The sequence below is a fragment of the Podarcis raffonei genome, chromosome 10, assembly GCF_027172205.1.
Source record: "Podarcis raffonei isolate rPodRaf1 chromosome 10, rPodRaf1.pri, whole genome shotgun sequence".
NCBI classification, from domain to species: Eukaryota; Metazoa; Chordata; class Lepidosauria; order Squamata; family Lacertidae; genus Podarcis; species Podarcis raffonei.
Genome location: NC_070611.1, coordinates 9,851,860 through 9,870,552, shown reverse-complemented (window position 1 = coordinate 9,870,552; position 18,693 = coordinate 9,851,860). Strand labels below are relative to the sequence as shown.

The following is an 18,693-nucleotide window of genomic DNA, read 5'->3' as shown; positions in this document are numbered from 1 at the left end:
AACTCCTTATCAGATTCAATGATATTGTTTACAGTTGAGTCCAGAGTTGTAACATTTGTAGCCAAAACATCAATTTGGCCTTGCAACTTTCCCAAGAGAACAAAGACTCTGTCCAATTCAGCCTGAATTCTCCCTTCTCCAGCCATTCTTGTAATGTCCCAAATCCCCCTCTAGAGGGATTTTGGTTTCTTAGTGTTCATTCCAATCCAAGTCCAAAAATCCAGCTAGTTTGTATCAGTTCTTCCTTGTTTTCAACAAATTGTAACAAAAATTGTAACAGATATAACCAGCAGAAGCAACAGAAACAAAGTTCTCTTTTTCCATTTTGACAGCTACTTTGACAGCTGTCAAACTCTTTAGTACCTCATCGACAGGCTCTCTCGCGGAACACTCCCGGGTCCGGGAGGGTGGCACTTCGGCTCCCAAAATTAGCTCTTTATCCTCCAGCAAAATTTCTTATACTGCCAAACCGTGAAATTAAAGTCTTTTACCAAAGAAGGAAAAAAGAAAAGGTTCTCTCGACCTTAGTTAGCAGGTCTTTGCTTTAACTTGTTTACAAGACGGGGAGGCAGACTTCCTTTTTACACCTTCCCCGATCGTGCCTAATTCTTAAAAGAAAAATTTTCTTTACAGTACCAATTTCCGTAGTACTCACGGGTTGTTACTTTTAGAGTCCAATTGTTCAAAAGAAGAAGTCAGCGCTCTCCGACCATGGCAATGTGGCTTCACTCTTCAGGAGAAGCAGTCGACTCTCCGCACCACGCCGCTCACCCCGTCCCCCGTTCTGAAGCCTTTAAAAAGGCTCCTTCGCAGGTCGGGGGGCGCAAATGGTGCCCGCCGAGTCACCAGGTTCACAGGCTTCACCGCCTGTGATTTTTATGGGTCCCTGCGTCGCCGCAGCGGCAAGACCCGATCCTGCAGAGCCGATTCCCTCCGGAGCTCAGAGGGAATCCGCCTTTAGTCGATGGCGCTAACCCGGAAGTCCCCTGAAGCTTCTAGCTCTTAACTGTGCTACGTGCCATCTGCATCACAGTATGCTCTGCTAAAATGTGTTTTCTGCTGAAGCAATGTGGAGAATAGAATGAATCAACATTCCTGAAGGTGAAATACCTCCGAGGGAGATTTGTGCATGTCTATTTAGATAATTTCTGTCAGAATTTAATTCCCACCTGAAGGAACGTGTTGGTGTTAGTAAGCCCCTGACAACCATTTTGGAAATGAGACATGGGGGTTGCAGTATTGAGAGAGCAATATTTTTATTCACTACAGGTACATTTTTTGTTTTGGAACATTATTTGACAACTGAAAAATTGCTGTGAAATAATATTAAATAATGCTTTTATTTGCTAAAGCTTAATTCAGGATTTCCCCTGATGTTTCAATGTTGCTAGGTTGGGTTTTTGTACTGGTGACCTTTTAGGAGGTTGGAACAATGAGTGTATCTGTCGCCCATGGTGCGGAATGCTTGAGTCTATTTTTTAATTGTACCAGCCTGGCTGTTTCTCAACTTAACGTTTCCTGGTTGACTGGGTAAGTTCCCTGTGGCATATATAATTGGGTGGCCTCACGCCCTTGATAGATTGTAGATGCTATTTTTCTTCCTGCTGGAAATATTATGCAGAGACGGTTCTGCCTGAAGTGTGTCATCGTTCTGCATTCTTCCTGTTCCTGTGTAACATCGGAAAAATAAAGTCCTCCGGCTCTTGGGTGTGTCCCTGTGAGGCTTTCAAAGTGCTGCAGGTCCTGAATCTGCTGGGAGAACCCGTCACTTGCTTTCATTGTTTAGATAATAATTTCATGCGCCTGTACAGCTCGTGAGACTAATCCCATGTTAAGAAAATGTGCAGCAAGAGGCAACCCTAAAGGTTGAAATTCAGGAAGTTATTTTCCATAGAAGTAAAAAACCCAAACAGTTTCAGGAAACTTTTGTTGGGTTTGTACTGAGATTGTACTGACACACTGCCCAGTGGTGTTCACAAAAAGGGGGAGGATGTTGGTTTCTATGTGTTGCCACTGTGCAGTCCTTGGAGTCACAAGACTCTGTTTTGCATTCCAGAGATTCCATACTGTTGGAAGTCTCACGGAAGACAGGAGACGGATGTGACGTTACTGGTTTCCTGTTCCTTTGTTTTCCAGCTGCTCTCTGCTTTCACAGAGAGAGCATGTATATTTCTTTTCTGTCTGCGTAGTTAGCAATAAAAGTCTTAGCATGTAGCTCAAACTTCTCGTCTCTTCCCTGTGCTGGATACTCTGGGTAATGGGAACGTGCTTGGATCCTTATCAAAGGCTCAGGTCGTTAATCACGTCGGAAGAGCTCGGTCGAGCAAAGATTCCAACAACCTTTTCTGTGCTGGGAATTAAGATGGTGTTAAATGCAACCCGATTTTCCCATTCCATTTTAAGGGGAAGAATTGTATTTATTTGGATTAGTGTACTTAAAAGGAAATAGTTTGCATGACTTGTATGCTTTACTTGCAGCTGTCGACGCAAGGAGAAGCCAGCCAGGTGATTGGGCCGTTAACAGAAGGTCAAAGGAGGAACGTGGCTGTAGTGAATTCATTGTACAGGTTACACCAGTCGGTTCTTAAAGTAAGTGGCATGGATACTTTAAACATAATCATTGTTAAGTTGTGGTTTTAATTCTTCACCACAAATCCTGAATTGAATTGGAGAGAATGTTGTAAACACTTCTGAAATGGTCTCTGTGAATAATGGGCTAGAACCCAGTTTCCCACCCACCAACCTCTCTCTCATAGATTTGATATGTCTGCCTTCTTCAGTGTTTCTTTGCTTATTAGTGCTTTACTCCTAAAGATGCTGTCTTTCGAGTTTCCTGTTAATTTAGGAGACTGTAATGGCGTTCAGGATAATACTGTATATGTCCTTGAATTCACTCGCCTAAATTATGAACCGTTGCAGAACATTACAAAATAACCCCTTTGGGCTTTGTATGAGAAGTGATACGAGCTCGGATCCAAGCCGTGGTATTTTGGATTCCAAAGCCCTCTTAAACAATAGTCCCCCATGCCGTGTCACAAATTTCATTGGAAAGTCCCCTCCGTTTTGAGACTGCTTTGGCCGCCCTATGGCACCTTTGCCCAACCTGATGTGTTCCAGCTGTTGTGGTCCTAGGCAGTCTGGCCACGATCAAGGATGATGGGAGATGTAGTCTACAGCTTCTGGATGACACTGGGTTGGGAAAAATTGTCGTATGGAATTGCTGCACGGTTTTGAAAAGCACAAACTCAAAGCCCCAACGCACAGAACTAGCTGGATTTCTTTTCAGATGTCAGCCATAGCATTTAGATTAGTGTTTACATTAGAAGCGATATCTTAAAACCATAAGAAACTGAAACAAATATTTTAAAATCACTGATTTCTATATCCTATATTCACACTACAGGGTGTAAATCATTCTCATGAGTTTCGCGTTACCCACTTTGGAATGCTAGTTTATACACACACACACACACACACACACACACACACAAATAAATCTTGAAATGAAATTTGAAAAAGAAAAGAAATTGTTAGGACCTTACTTGAATGTAAACGCTGAACAAGTTAGAAATAGTTATGGAGGAACAGATGGGTTTTTGTGTCACAAGATGTTGGCTCCATAGCTTTTTTAAAAATGCTGTCAGGCGGGGGGAAAGATATGGAAGCATTTAGGAGGTGATTTTTTTCCAGTTCTGTATTTAAAAATCATGGAGGTCCAAGAGGAACGGTGTGATTAGCGACATTTTGTGGCATTTTATGTCTATCCATGCACAAGTCAGTGTGTGGCTTTCATGGTTGCCAGAGACGATAGAGATTGCAGGGTCCCATTGTGATGGGAGATTCCTGCTTGCTGGCTTAGCCTCTGGAGATCCATAATCAAATAAACAGGATATTTATTTCACACGCTCTGACGCTTGATCCCTGATCTAGAGGGAGGAGCCCTGAGACCAACATGTGCTGGTGCCCAGAGCATGGCCAAGGAGGGGCCCAGTGATGAGCAGCAGTAAGAGAGCGTTGGCTTCACCAGGGTCTCAGTATATGATTGAGCATCTCTGCATCTCTTTTTAGGTAATATCCTGCCAAAGTGCATTTCCAGCCTCTTCAGAGGAAACTATTAGCACAGCCTTGAAGGTAGGTGAATATTAAAAGTCACGAATATTACATAGATTTGAAACCTTCTGTGTCGTCGTCCCCTCACTTTAAACTAAGCCACATTCATTTGCTTGCAACATTTGTGGTGGTGTCCTTCAGGAAAACCTATCCATTCATGTTTGTTCTTGAGATAATTTGCTGTCTGTGTTAGGTGAGGATGAATTAGCTAAGTGCTCAACGTTTAGCAGAGGCTCTTAGGCAGCACTTGAATGATAGCAAGGCAGAGGAAAACTGCCTACCTTTCCACCATTAAAAGTGATGATTCTTCTTTCCTGGTGCTTTCATTTTTCACGTTTAACTTCTCCCTGGAGACAGCTTTCCATTCGTTTTCATCCGTGGTCTTCCCAATCCACTGCTTTTCAATGTGTGAATGTAGGTTGAAAGAAAAACATTCACCGCCTCCTTTGAGGGATGGAGCCTAGACCTCATTACTCTGATCTTTAATTACATATTAAGATAATAGTGGAATATATTGGCCTGCTCTTCTTTCCAGGAAAAGCCCCTAGTTTCAAACGATATTGTCAGCATAATTTAAAAACTACCACAAGAGGAAGCGCACATATTTGAATGGTGGAACTGGTCAGATACTGGTCAGAAACTTCAGTTTGTAGAAAGCTCTTGAAACGGTTGTCACATCATGTTATACTTCCCTGAAGAACTTGTCCTGTTATAAGTGCCTCTTTTATTGTTGGCCCTTGTTCAGCCACTGCTCCACATAAGGAGTTGGGAAGATTTCGAGTTAAGCTGCACAATATGTTTAACTTTTCGTGTATATATAGGTTCAAAATATATAGCACAACACATCTATATAGATATATCTGTATGAATACATACACTATGTCGTGGCACAAAACAGCACTGTTCAGAATTCACTTAACAAAGTTTTTGTAATTTATTTATCTCTTGGTATTCATGGACAGCATATTGATGTCTTGTATGGTTTTTTTTACTCATTCTTTTTCCTCCTTGGTTATCCTTCTTGTAGACAGTCTATGATTTGATGGGAAATGCTGTGCAACCTTTGCTGAATTCAGTTGGAGACTCAATAGAGGCTATTATCATCACGATGCATCAGGAGGACTTTTCAGGGTAATGGAGTCACTACCTCAATGTTGTTTTAGACATGTGTACGATACGGACACCATATCGAAAACCCCAGAGATTTATTACCTTGCGGCAAAAGTGCTTGCCTCAGCAGCCAGCCTGTGCTGTTAGTGGGGAAAGGAGCAGGACTTCCGGCTGCTGAAATTATTTGTCTGCCTGGAAAGTAAATATGGACAACACTTTTTTAAATGAAATCTGAGAAGAGGATTTTCCAGTGAGGATTTTTTAAAAAAGCCACTTGTTTTTTGTAATGGTTAAAATATTCCAGTTGTCGGAATATCAAGCCTTATCAGAGGAATTGGCCATTCTCCAGGCACCCGGCTTGAGTTCCTTGTTGACCTCCCCGTCTGCGACTCCCGGCAAGATCAGGCGAGATCTCAATCGACGATCCTCCTCTAATGTGAGAAGAACACACCACTCCTCCCCTCCATCCCCAGGGAGGGGAAAGAGACAGACAGAAATGTATTTACATGCCTTTATTCCTGTCTTTCCAGCAGTACAGAGAAACGTGTCTGCACTCTCTTAACACCAACAGCAGAGAGAGAATAACTCCTCCCATGTACTTCCAGTACTGGTCAGGTGACACACTGAGCTAACATCCTGTGCTCAGTACACTGAATAGACTGTCCCTTTGTTCCCACGGTACAGCCCCATATATCAACATCCTGTTTGGCTTTCCAGCCACCTGGAGCTCGCTGCTGCATTGCTCCTTTTTCGTAACAGGGGTTGCTCGTGCGTAAATCGGTGCCAACACCTGGCTGGGTTGCCTGAGCGAACCTTTTCTGTCCGGACAGCCACTCGCCCGTGGCTGTCTCAATCGCTGGCAGAATCCGTCAGTGGGCGTTTCTTGAACTTCTTCCAGCAAATAAGCTCTTTGACGCCTAGTCTCCTCCTACTCTCTCTGCGCGAAAGCCTTCTGCGCAAGGAGGGCGTAGGCAGCGGAGGACCTTCACTCTCCCCGCTGGTCCCCGGCAAGGAGTCATGGGACCGCCTCGCCGCTTCCCCCATTTGCCCCCCTTCTCCACTGGTGCTACGCTGATTCTCTTCCCCAGAAGATGGGCTGCCTCTCCCCATCCCGGGGCGCTCTCTGGAATCCCTCTGGAGCTTGCTCTCTCCCTCCGGCACTGATGGCAGTTCCCTGACATTTTTATTATTTAGTTTTTAACATTTGAAGTTACAGTAGAGTGTGAGAATTGACTGGATGCAAAAAAAATTATTTCCAAGAAATAAATGCTGGTTGATCTCTGTTTACGTAGAAGCAGGTTTTCAGCTGTCTCTCCCTTCACTGGGTCTTTCAAGCCTGAAAGGTTTTCTTCTATAAAGTTCCCGAGTGTTGATAGGGAGGAGGGATTCCACTTACATTTCTGGGCCTTCTCTGAAGGTCTGCTGGACTGGATTAACCATTAAGTAAAATAAGCACATGCTTAGGGCATCGGGGAAGGGGGATAGCACAGATAATGTCCATTGCCAGACTTTTAGCATTAATTTTAGCATTAATGGTTTTAGCATTTTAGCATTAGTGGTCACAAATTGCTTAACTGAGCGTTCATTTTCTGACTTGAGGTATATTAAAAAATCCCAACAGAACAGCTATGCAACTAGGCGGGCTGGACGCCCTGTCTCTACTAATTATAAAAGCAGATATGCTGCATAAGATTTGTTTTGAGGATCTGATCAAAGACTTTTTAGTTAGGAAAAACGGGAGAACATTTTTCAAATATAAATGAAGTGGAAGTATACAGAAATCAACATTTTCCATCTTCCTGTAGGTTTCATTTCGAGAAATAAAATTTCATTTTACGGTTTATTATTGTTTACATTTTGAACTAGATATATATTGGGCAGGCACCAAAAAATTTTAAGTGCTAAGGACCTCTAAAGGTCTTAATCCATCTCTGGATTAAGAGGCGAACATCACTTTGCTCAGGTTAATAGTTGAGTTGGCGTAAGAGAACTCCACTGTCTTCTGTTGAATGAGCCAAGCAGTCTTACTCAGGCTTCCATCCTTGAGTTCTTAGCCTGTTTCCCTCCCCCCCCCCCCAAAAAAATGTTAGCAGCTTTGCCCTGCATCTTGCCTTGGTGGGCTTGTATGGAGAAGTACTCAGAAGTATAATGCATCCTAGTTTTGAGAGAGGTTTGTGAAGTTTTCTGTCCCAGCTCCATTCTGCTTCAGCTATACAGTCGTACCTTGGAACCCAAATGCCTTGGTATTCGGACGTTTTGGCTCCCAAACGCCGCAAGCTCGGAAGTGAGTGTTCCAGTTTGCGAACGTTCTTTGGAACCCGATGGGGCTTCTGATTGGCTGCAGGAGCTTCCTGCGGCCAATCAGAAGCCATGCTTTGGTTTCCGAACGTTTTGGAAGTTGAACGGACTTCCGGAATGAATTCCGTTCAACTTCCAAGGTACGGCTGTAATTGCTTATCCTCTATGAAGGAATTCAGTGGAGAGAACATGGACTTCTGAAAAACGTTTTTGGTTTATTATATATGACTGGAACTTACGTAGGCCCTCAGCCCTTTCTAAAGTGGGGGCATTTTGAATAGAATTTGGGGGAAGGTCAATTGCTTGAACTAGAAGACTTCTAATGTGACCTGTTGACTCACTTTACTGACTAAATCCTCTGAGATATGAATGCTTGAAGACTGGTCCCTGCTGTTGCCTTGTTACTACTACACCTTGTATCCTGGACTGGTTCTGCCCAGATTGGAGGCATCTGTGCATATAATCTCTGAGCAGACTTAGTGAGGGTTTTGAGGCAGGCTGGACTTCTAACACCACAATATGTATGATGCGGTCTATTATTAGAGAATTATACCAACAGCTGTGCCATTTAAATTTAGAGCTTTTCAAGCTTCCGGCTGATGAAAATGCTCCAGACTTGGAGGGGGGGAAGAGGAGGAGAAAGCAGCAGTACAATGGTTCACATTTTCCTTGCAAAACTGCAGTTAACGAGAGGAAAAGGTGTTTCAGACACAGCTTATTCCTGTACAAATATGATGGTGTGATGCATGCAGCCATTGTAGTTGTCCTTCACAGGACAAAGGTGAAGCAGCGCAGTGACGTGGTTAAAGTTGATACAAACATGAAATTAACATTCGTTATCCTCTTTGTTTCTTTTGATAGGTCGCTACCCACTTCAGAAAAGCCCGATGTCCCTTGTTCTCTGTACATGAAAGAACTGCAGGGCTTCATCGCGAGAGTCATGAATGACTACTTCAGACACTTTGAATGCTACGACTTTGTCTATGAGAGCACAGAGGCCATTGCCCAGAGAGCAATTGAGCTTTTTATTCGCAATGCCAGCCTACTAAGGCCTCTCGGGGAAGGCGGGAAAATGCGGCTTGCTGCTGATTTTGCACAGGTATAGATAGATGAAAGGGAGACAGTGTTGATTTTATTTCCTCATATGCACCGAAATACACATTGAATTAGAAATGCCATGCCCCAAGACATACAAACACATGCTGCTTTGCTGTTCCATAAGCTCTTCTCCACCTAAAAATATTTATATTCTGCGTACATAACAAGCAGAGTCCAGTTATAATGACTGTGATAAATTAGGATTAGTTAGATTTGCCTGGGTGTTTTCCAGCTGCCAAAATTGGAGTTTGAGAGCAGAAACCTTGAGGCTGTGGCAGTGTACTGCTGAAAAGAAACCTTAGTTCGCATTATGGCAGTTACATAGTTTAGAGGGACTGTGGAGTACAACTGAGAGCCAGATTCTAAAAAATAAAATAAAAATGGTGGCAAGTTTCTTGCATAGAAAGATTAAAAATGGCATTTGTAGGTGCTGGAACTGAGTTCCAACTGAAAAAAAAGGCCAGGTTGTAACCATAAAATGAGTCTTTCCATTATCTTTCCAAAAACATATTTATTATGTTCGCTCGCTAGCAATCTCTGTGCTCTTGTTCTTTGGGAGGGAAGTTTTAAGTAAACCTGTGAATCTCTACTTTCTAATTCTCCCCCTGCCCATCTCCTACTTGCAATTTTTCTTGCTTTGTTTTGGTTTATTCCTTCTATTTCTCAATAGCCCTCCCATTTCATGCCAGTTTCAAGAAAGGTAGCTGGGACTTAGTATTTGGGCATCCTTAAAAATAACCAAAAACATGTCTTGTTTGACCCTGGGTGACTCATTCATGAGAGATACTGAAATTCCTAAAGTAAGCTAGAGCCCTGAATTTTGATACACACATAGTCCAAGGCACGCCAGTTATTTAAAAAAATATATATATAAATGTACATTCTATTTTACATTTGTCCTTAAAACTGGGGACTTAAAATGTAGGGGCAGATAACAATGTTACTTCCAGTACTTTTTTAAATTGCATGTATACATACATTTGTATTCCACTTGGGATACTCAGAGAGATTAATACTTAAGAGCATTCAGTCAGCCATACTGAAAATAATAAAACACCAAAACGTTAGTGACCAAGATAACAAACTACGGAAAACCAATAGTTAATAAGAAAATACACACACGCACACAGAGGTGTCATATTGAAACGCCTGAACAAATTAATAGGTATTTTGGTTCTAAAAAAGATCAAGTTGTGTCTGTTCTGAGGACACATAATGCAGCTACTTCTCTGATGCTAAGAAAGTCTAGTCAGTGCATCGATGGGTGCCTCAAGTTCTATCATGGAAGAAAGGCAGGGTATATTTTGGTGCCAGGCCATCCCTTACTGGGATGACGTAAAGGAGACAGGGCGCCAACACTGAAAAATGCACAAAACATGCTAAGTGTGGGTTGTAAGATCAGCTTATTATGAACTTCCTTCTGTTTTTAAGTTTCTTTTTCCAAATATTTGCATTTGAAGGTCTACAGACAATAAGTAACACTGAACTTAAATAAGAAAAGTGTGAAAGGGAGATATTTGTAAGTCTCACCTTAGAAATGGTGGACAGGATGTTTATCCGAAAATGTTCCAAGTTACATCCAGGGCACCCTAATCTCTGGGGAATTTGACTGTTTTTATATCTAGCAGTCAAAACATTGATGTCTGTAAAGATACGAACTTGAAAGATACGGGTAAAAGGGGGGGGGGAATGGCTTGTGCTGAATGCCTGGCTGAATTTTCACAATTCCGTCTGGCCTGGAAAGAATTTGCTGGGGTCAGTAAGGTACTCTGAAATGACATTTCCCTGACATTTATACATATCATGAGACATCATCTGGGAATTGTTGTACATTCTGACCTCCTCATTATGAAGAGCTTTGTTGCTGTATAAGAAAGCCAAGTGCGCTAAGGTTACAGTAATTTGGAGTATTTTAGGTTGTAAGTCATATTTTGCACTTTAAAAGCTGTGCAGCTCTGTGTGATTAAGAGACTGAAATGTGAACATGATGAAGTCAGAACCGAGGAAGGAAACCCCACAATATTTTTTCAGTATCTGGCACACACAAAAATACTCTCTTAAGACAAGAGTTGTGAGCTTAGTGTAGAGGGGGAAATGGACACATCTTAATGAGCAAAAATAGTAATCACATCTCTATTAGTTAGAATAAAAAGATCCACTCTTCATTTGCCAAAGCACAAATGTTTAACCTAGGGACTGTAAGAAATTATATTGTTCTTTTGGGTAGAGTAAATTACAGATAAACCAAAGGGGTTGGTTGTACAGATATACTCTTCTTTCCAAAAGCCAGTGAAAAAACTCTTGTGTATGCAGAGAAGATGCTGGTTGTTTATATTACTGTTATTATTTCATCTGGCATAAATGAATAAGCGGTGGGCTTTTCTTTCTTTATATATTCTTAATTTGGCAGTAAAATGAGATTCATTCCTGGTGGTTCTAAAATAGCTGGTGGTGGTTCTCTTTACATGGTAGCAGTGACATTGGTTTTCTAATTCCATGGCTTCATCCCATGGTTGGAATGGGTCCATTCCATCTGATTGCATGCCTTTGGTTGTAAGTTGGTGCCCAATTGTTGCCAGAAATTCTGCTGGTAAAAACTGGTTCTAGTTCATGAAAATCTGGCTGAAAACCTGCCTTCCCCAATTCCTGACTGGCTGGTTTGGCCCAGGGCTTTGAATATCTGACTGAAGTGCAATTCATTTTCTCTGACAGATGGAGTTAGCAGTCGCTCCTCTCTGCAGACGGCTCTCTGATCTGGGAATATCCTACAGACTCCTAAGATCATTCAGGTATATTGCCTTCAAAATATTTTTCGCAGCTGGCACCAGGTAATGAAGAATTTAAATCGTCGCCAATTTATTTGGGTTTTTAATTAAAACCTTCTGGCAGCACCATGTGAAAATTACCAACAAATTAGTGCTTTTTCCTTGAACATTTTATTCAGAGTCTAACTATAACTTGGGAGAATTTTGTCATGCAAATGTCAGCTAAATTGCACCTTTTTGCTTTTTGTTGTGGATTTCAGTTCTTATGCTGATGAGCTGCAGTTACACTCAGCCCCCTACCCTGATATTAGAGGATTTGAGATGCAGTGTTTTTGTTTAATTAAATAATAAGCTGCTGTTACTACAAACAATCGCTTACCAAATTCCATAATGACGATGAAGCAAAGCGGAAAACAACTGCTGTATGGGAAGGAGCAGACTTTTGTTTTTAAGGTGCTGTGTGTGTTGTTAGAGTGGCATGGATAAAATGAAGCCTTCCTTGGGTTCTGTCCCTTTGTGGGCAGATACTTGTGGGCCCCTTTTTTTGTGGGGCAAAATCAGCTGCAATAGGCAACACTGTTATGGGTGGAGGCAAAACATTTGCCAAGAAATGGGAGACTTGAAGAGGCAACCGCAGGTTCAACTCTCATTCCAACCTTGTTTGTGTCTCTGCATTTTCCCATGCAAGTGAACGGCCATCATTCAGTCCTATGAGAAAAGGTGAAGTACCTGTTGGAAGAGCCTGTTGCAATGTGGAATTTAATCCACCACAAGAGGCATTTTCCCAGCAAATTATAGGGAAGCATAATCTTCTTTCCTTTTAACTGTATCATCTTAACTTTATCCCCCGCAGACCAATGCTGTTCCAGACTAGTGAGCATATCGTCAATAGCCCAGCCGTGGGAGATATCATTCCATTCAGTACCGTTATTCAGTTCTTATTTACAAGAGCACCCCCTGAATTAAAATCCCCGTTCCAGGTAATTACTTCACACAGCCTTTTCTCACCATATACTCCACCAGTGGCGGAAAACCATTTCTCTCAAATTACTGTTGCCAATGCTGTTTCGTAGCTATGCTCAAGTTGCAGCTTTTGGAGTTGGTTTTATGAGATCACGGCAGGCCACAGGCGTTTTCCATCCTGGTTAACTTCTGGAAATAGAATCCTGTCGCAATTCAACAGAGGAAATCATCAGAGATGATACTGTGATCCTTCGGCCCCAGCCAGCCTGGCCAATGTCAGGGATGATGAGGACTCTAGTCTATCAACATGTAGAGCCATAGTTTCCTCTTCTCTTGTTTAATCAATAGTTGAGACTAATTTAGCGGCCATTTACCGTATTTTTCGCACCATAGGGCGCACCGGACCATAGGGCGCACCTAGTTTTTTGGGGGGGAAATAAAGGACAATTTTCCCCCCCTATATTTCCCCCCCAAAAGCAGGTGGGGGAAACCGAACCAGGTCGAGGAACAGCGGGATGGCGGCGCTGCGCCTCCCTGCTGTCCTCCGAGCTTGTGGGGCTGGCCGATGTCTGCCCGGCTCGAGGGGCGCTCTGCTTCAGGGTGCCCCGCGCGCTGGGCGGCAGGCTGCTATCCACAGCGTGGGGAGCCCTGCGGGGAACTCCTGCAGGGCTCCCCACGCTGCGGATGTCTGCCCGGCGCGAGGGGCGCTCTGCTTCAGGGCACTCCCGTGCCGGGCGGCAGGCCACTATCCGCAGCGTGGGGAGCCCTGCGGGGAACTTCTGCAGGGCTCCCCATGCTGCGGATGTCTGCCCGGTGCGCGGGGCGCTCTGCTTCAGGGCGCCCTGCCCGCCGGGCGGCAGGCTGCTATCCGCAGCGTGGGGAGCCCTGCGGGGAACTCCTGCAGGGCTCCCCACGCTGCGGATGTCTGCCCGGCGCGAGGGGCGCTCTGCTTCAGGGCGCTTCTCGCGCCGGGCGGCAGGCTGCTATCCGCAGCGTGGGGAGCCCTGCGGGGAACTCCTGCAGGGCTCCCCACACTGCGGATGTCTGCCCGGCGCGAGGGGCGTTCTGCTTCAGGGCACCTCCGCGCCAGGCGGCAGGCTGCTATCCGCAGTGTGGGGAGCCCTGCGGGGACCTCCCGCAGGGCTGCCTAGGCTGCGGATGTGTTCCCGAAGCACCGGGCGCTCTGCTTTCAGCGTGCCCGGCGCTCCGGGAAGCAGGCTACTATCCGCAGCCTAGACAGCCCTGCGGGAACTCCCGCAGGGCTGCCTAGGCTGCGGGTGTCTTCCTGAAGCCTGGAGAGCGAGAGGGGTCGGTGCGCACCGACTCCTCTCACTCTCCAAGCTTCAGCGAAAGCCTGCATTCGCCCCATAGGACGCACCCAGATTTCCCCTTCATTTTTGGAGGGGAAAAAGTGCATCCTATAGTGCGAAAAATACGGTAATTTGTTCTGAGCTATTCTTTTACACATTTCCAGAACAGTTGCCCAAGCCAAAGTGCTGTGGAGAAGCAACTGTTTGTTTTTTACAGTCCTATGTGGTTGAGTGCTAAACAATCTATGAATTGCTACTGATTACTGTATACCAACCCGTGAAAGGCTGTTGCCATTAACTTTTGCCCAGTATGTGAAAATGTCTAGAAATAATATATATATTTCTTTATTTCCTGTGAAAGAGAGCAGAGTGGACCATTGCACGTTATTCCCGGTGGCTTGATGACCATCCATCTGAGAAGGACAGACTCATTTTGATACGGTAAAACACTTTTTTAAAAAATTAAGTTTCAAAATACTGCAGTATTGCAACTTGGAAACTTTTCTTTCTTCCCCACTATTGACTGTTTGTGCATCCTGCTGTCCCTGTCTAACCATGTGTGGAAGTGCTTTGGTGTATTCTAAGCAACAACTTCTATTAGGGCTTCTTCAAGACATTTATAGCTGCATTAGTTTCAGGGATTAACTCCAGACCAGCAAGGTAGTCTTTTATTAGACCTTCTTTGGCGCAGAAGCAAGCCAGATTTCAAATTAAACAGAATTCTCTTTTGGGAGCCACTCTTATTTTCTACTGCAGGAGAAATTCATCTAATAAAGATGTTATCTTACTTATTTTATAGCTGTTTGGGGATTCAACTACTTGTATCCCTGTGCAGTACTGGCTCTATGATATGTTTTGAATGATACAGTGCCTCCTGGGCTGTAATCCTAAGAATTGCAGCAGAAACTCTACTTAAATCAGCAGGACTGCTTTCCAAGTTAAGTATGTTTGGGATCAAGTTGTTTGTTTCGCTAGAGTGTTGAGAAAACTAAAAAGGGAAGAGAAGGAGCTTGGCGTGCAAGGTCTACGGAACAAAATTAAAGCACTCTTGAAATGGCTTTATATATTAATTTAAAGACTGCAACACACACACATCTCTGAATAGGTATAGATGCACATGCACGCACAATTAAACAAATGAAAGAAACCATATAGGCAGTACTAAACAAATGAAAGAAACCATATAGTTCCAAGCAGTAGTTTTTGCTGCAGCTTGTTTTACTAAGGTAGCAGCTAAAATTAAGAATAAGGGCAGTGATAACTCCTCCTGAATCATACTTGAATGCTTATTTCACAGGATGCAAACACTTAGGAAAAAGGAGTACAGCGGTACCTCAGGTTACAAACTCCGCTAACCTGGAAGAGTTACCTCATGTTGAGAACTTTGCCCCAGGATGTGAACGGAAATCGTGTGCTGGCAGCAAGAGGCCCCATTAGAGAAAGCACGCCTCTAGTTAAGAACAGTTTCAGGTCAAGAACGGACCTTTGGAACGAATTACCAAAATTTTCGCTCCATAAGACTTAACTGACCATAAGACGCACCTAGTTTTTAGAGGAGGAAAACAAGAAAAAATATATTCTGCGCAGAGCGTGTAAGCGACTCTCGCTTTTCTTGCTTTAAAGCAAGCAAAGTGAGAGCCGCTTACATGGCTTCTGTCCCACTTTGCAGAGCTCACTTTGCTTGCCCATCCCTCCTCTCGTCCTTCCCTCCTTCCACCTCGCTGTAAAAGAGGAGGAGGAGACACTGGGACAGGTGCTCTGCTGGCTTTACAGCGAGGCAGGAGGAGAGATGGACAGGAGCCATGGCTCTGGCTGCAGAGGCATCCCTCAGCTTGTGACTGCAGCGGCAGCTGAGGGATCCCTCTGCCGTCCGCTGCATTCGCTCCATAAGAAGCACAGACATTTCCCCTTACTTTTTAGGAGGAAAAAAGTGTGTCTTATGGAGCGCAAAATATGGTAAGTTCGTAACTAAAGGTACCACTCCACTGTATACGTAGGAAATATTAATATTCTTATTCAAGGGATTACTTCACACCTCTGAAGGATTGCTCATTGTTACCTTCTCCCTCCTCACAGCTAGCTTGATTTTAGATTTTCAGGCAGCCAATGGATATCACACAACAGTGTTTGTCTGACACGTTTTGTTACGTTCCCAAGTGCCCAAGAAGCTGTGCTGTTATTCCTGCATGCCCAAGTAGGATATGCATTTTTCGTTTCCTTGTGGCGATTGTGCCATCTAGTTAGCTGTGTCCTACTAAACAGGACCACCAGCTAGCAAACTCTTCAGATGAGCTAAACAGTTACTTGGTAGAAACAGAGAGAAACAAGTAGTGGAATGCTGACCATTTTTGAATGTGTGTGGTTCTCCATTTAGTTGCTGTTGGTCAAAGAAAGGGAGCATGGAAGGAAAGCCGTGTGGAACAAGCTGCCCCTTGAGGCTATGCTAAACTTTACATACAGGTGGCATCTCACTCCAGTGAGCTCTGCCACCCCTTTGTTGGAGGGGATGTTGGGAAGGAAACTCTCTGGTGATGATGTTCAGGGTGAGGGAGTTTTGGCATGCCAGCTTTGTGGTTATAGTGATTGTGGTTGCAGAAGAAGTAACTATAGATTCAGGCCTCACCTTGTTCATGTGTCAGAATAAGCCTTTTCACCATTCCTTCTCGTAGCTGCCTACATGGTAAAAACATGCTATTGGAAATGTGAGCAGGAGCTAGTCCTAAAGAGATGTTATGTCAGTCTGGCACCCTTCACTGCATTACACAGCAATGCAGACTAGCTAAGGGAGACATTAAATTCCAACCTAAGGAAACCTAGATTGGCCGTACCTGAGATACCATTTTGGAGGTATTAGTTGGTCTACTTAATGGGTCAGCTAATTAAGGCCCGTGGGCTGGATCAGGCCCAATTGCCCTCTGGATCCGGCACATGGACGGTCTTGGAATCGCTGCTTGGGTCAGCGTGGTTGTTCGGGCTGCGCCATTTTTTTTGCAATTTTTTTCAGGCACCATTCCTCCCCCCCCCCACACACACATCATGGTGGTGCCTCCTCCCTGCTCCTGGCTTCTCCCTGCCCCGCAGAGGGAGCTGGGCTTTGATTGGTGCCAGCCAATCCGAAACCTTGCCACCTGCACGCTGAGGTGCGACTCAGACTTGCCACCCGCCTGCCAGCCTCTCCGTCCATGGCCTCGCTGTGGGCATCGTGACGGGCGCTTCTCGGGGCTTCGGCTAGAGCTTGACGCGCCTACTGGCCCCCCGCCTGGTGCCCAGGAAAGCTGGCCCGGAAAGGTGTTGCCACCACCGCCGGCTCCCAACCGCAGAGTGGCGGAGGAGGTAGGAAAGCGAGGGGAGGGGCTGGGGGAGAGAAGCCCCCCTCCGCTGCGTGCGCGCAGTCCGGCCTGTCATAAGGTCTGAGGGGCGGTGAACCCCTAATTTCTGAGGTAATTGCCAGAGGGCTGTTCTCTGCCAGTGGCTTACAGGGTGAGATAAGCACTCTAGGTGTCCAGTCATTAATTTTTCAAAGACTGGCATAATCGATGGACACAAGGGGTGAAGCAAAAATCGACAAATGCCTCCCCTCAAGCAGCTAAGCTCCCGCTAAGCCGCTAAGTACCGTTAATAGCCGTGCTTCGCAAGACAAAAAAATCCGCAAGACAAAGAAACTCGCAGAACAAATTAATTTCGTCTTGCGAGGCACCACTGTACTTCTTCACTAAAGCAGCAAAGATCAGAATGTTACAGAGTCATCTATGGACAATTTTGTACTGGGAGCACAAGTGCCTCTATTTGTGCTGCGTAATATCTGAAACAGTACAGTATGCTGTCAGTGTAGGGAAGGCACAGCATTACCCACTTCAGACAACCCTTATGCAGCCCTTCCTCACAAGCCCGTAGCTCTTGTAACATAGCTGTAATCCTTTTCAGTTGCAAAACCTATGGTGGTCATGGGTTCAGTCCCCTCATTAGTAGCATCCTGGTGGTTACAGACCAAATTGTGTTCAAGCTGCATTTTTAAGGGAGCTGATCCAGTTCAAACTTTCTGCCATAATAATATAATTATCTTTTAGGTTTTGCATCTTTCTGAATTTTTCTATATAGTTTTGCATGATAAAATAAGTTTATAAATCCATGTATTGGGAAAAAAATACTGTATTTAAATGTGTTTTGTAATCAAGTATGTTTTTTAAATACAAATTTTCATAGAGATTCGTTTCTTTCAGAAATCACAGCTTAATGTGGAAATGGGCTGGAAAGGACTTATAACATATGCAAAATTGAAAGTGTGATCCATATAGTTTGTTGTTAGAAGCTCACATAACACTTCTGATTCTAATGAGTATGTTTTTTTTCCTTTTAACAGAGGTGCACTGGAAGCTTATGTTCAGTCAGTAAGAAGTAGAGAAGGAAAGGAATTTGCTCCAGTCTATCCCATAATGGTACAACTGCTACAGAAGGCACTGTCTACTCTTCAGTAAAATGTTCTTTGGAAGGTATGGAAACTCCTCTGACATATTTAATTTGTACTGGTACTTAGAATTAATATAAACAGCATCTGACTTTTGCAAAACCTACCAAGAACTTTAAGACGTCAATACTTAAATGTCTGAAAATCAAATGCACTCTGCAGTCTTCAGCTTTCCATATATAATAAAAAAACTTTTAAATGCTGTTCTAATGTCACTTTTTAATTTAGAAACCAAAGCATTTTGTATCACAAAAAGGCTCTTTTCCCTGGAGACACTGAAACAAGATTTTCATGTAAAGAGCTTCTAAGCTGACCACAAGAAAAACCTTTTGTGTATACAATACACATTTACTTCTTGGCAACAATCCTTGAGGTTTAAAGTCGCATTTTTCATATTACATAATTCTTTATTCCAGGTACATTGAAGTAACAATGTTTTTATCTTAAACTCATGCTATATTCTGAGTGGAAATCTACTTAATTAAAAATCCTATGCATTCTTGCTTTAAGTGCACCTCCTATGTAGCAATCATATAGATGGGTAATGGCATTTAGTCACAACTCATTTGATGTA

General features: G+C 43.8%; 1 protein-coding gene across 5 annotated transcripts in view; it reads left to right on the top strand.

The window, feature by feature from the left end:
* The window catches only part of COG5 (component of oligomeric golgi complex 5), a 178,509-nt gene that overhangs the window by 150,440 nt on the left and 9,376 nt on the right, over nucleotides 1-18,693 (top strand). For 2 of the 5 annotated variants that reach the window (XM_053406133.1, XM_053406135.1), the window contains exons 15-22: nucleotides 2,479-2,589; nucleotides 4,069-4,131; nucleotides 5,138-5,241; nucleotides 8,380-8,617; nucleotides 11,329-11,405; nucleotides 12,235-12,361; nucleotides 14,016-14,095; nucleotides 18,015-18,144. In XM_053406133.1, the coding sequence (XP_053262108.1) occupies nucleotides 2,479-2,589; nucleotides 4,069-4,131; nucleotides 5,138-5,241; nucleotides 8,380-8,617; nucleotides 11,329-11,405; nucleotides 12,235-12,361; nucleotides 14,016-14,095; nucleotides 18,015-18,129 (915 nt within the window). In that variant the 3' untranslated portion in view covers nucleotides 18,130-18,144. Of the gene's footprint in view, nucleotides 1-2,478; nucleotides 2,590-4,068; nucleotides 4,132-5,137; nucleotides 5,242-8,379; nucleotides 8,618-11,328; nucleotides 11,406-12,234; nucleotides 12,362-14,015; nucleotides 14,096-18,014; nucleotides 18,323-18,347; nucleotides 18,623-18,693 lie in introns of those variants that run through there. The other 3 variants (XM_053406137.1, XM_053406132.1, XM_053406136.1) reach the window with 2 other exon arrangements.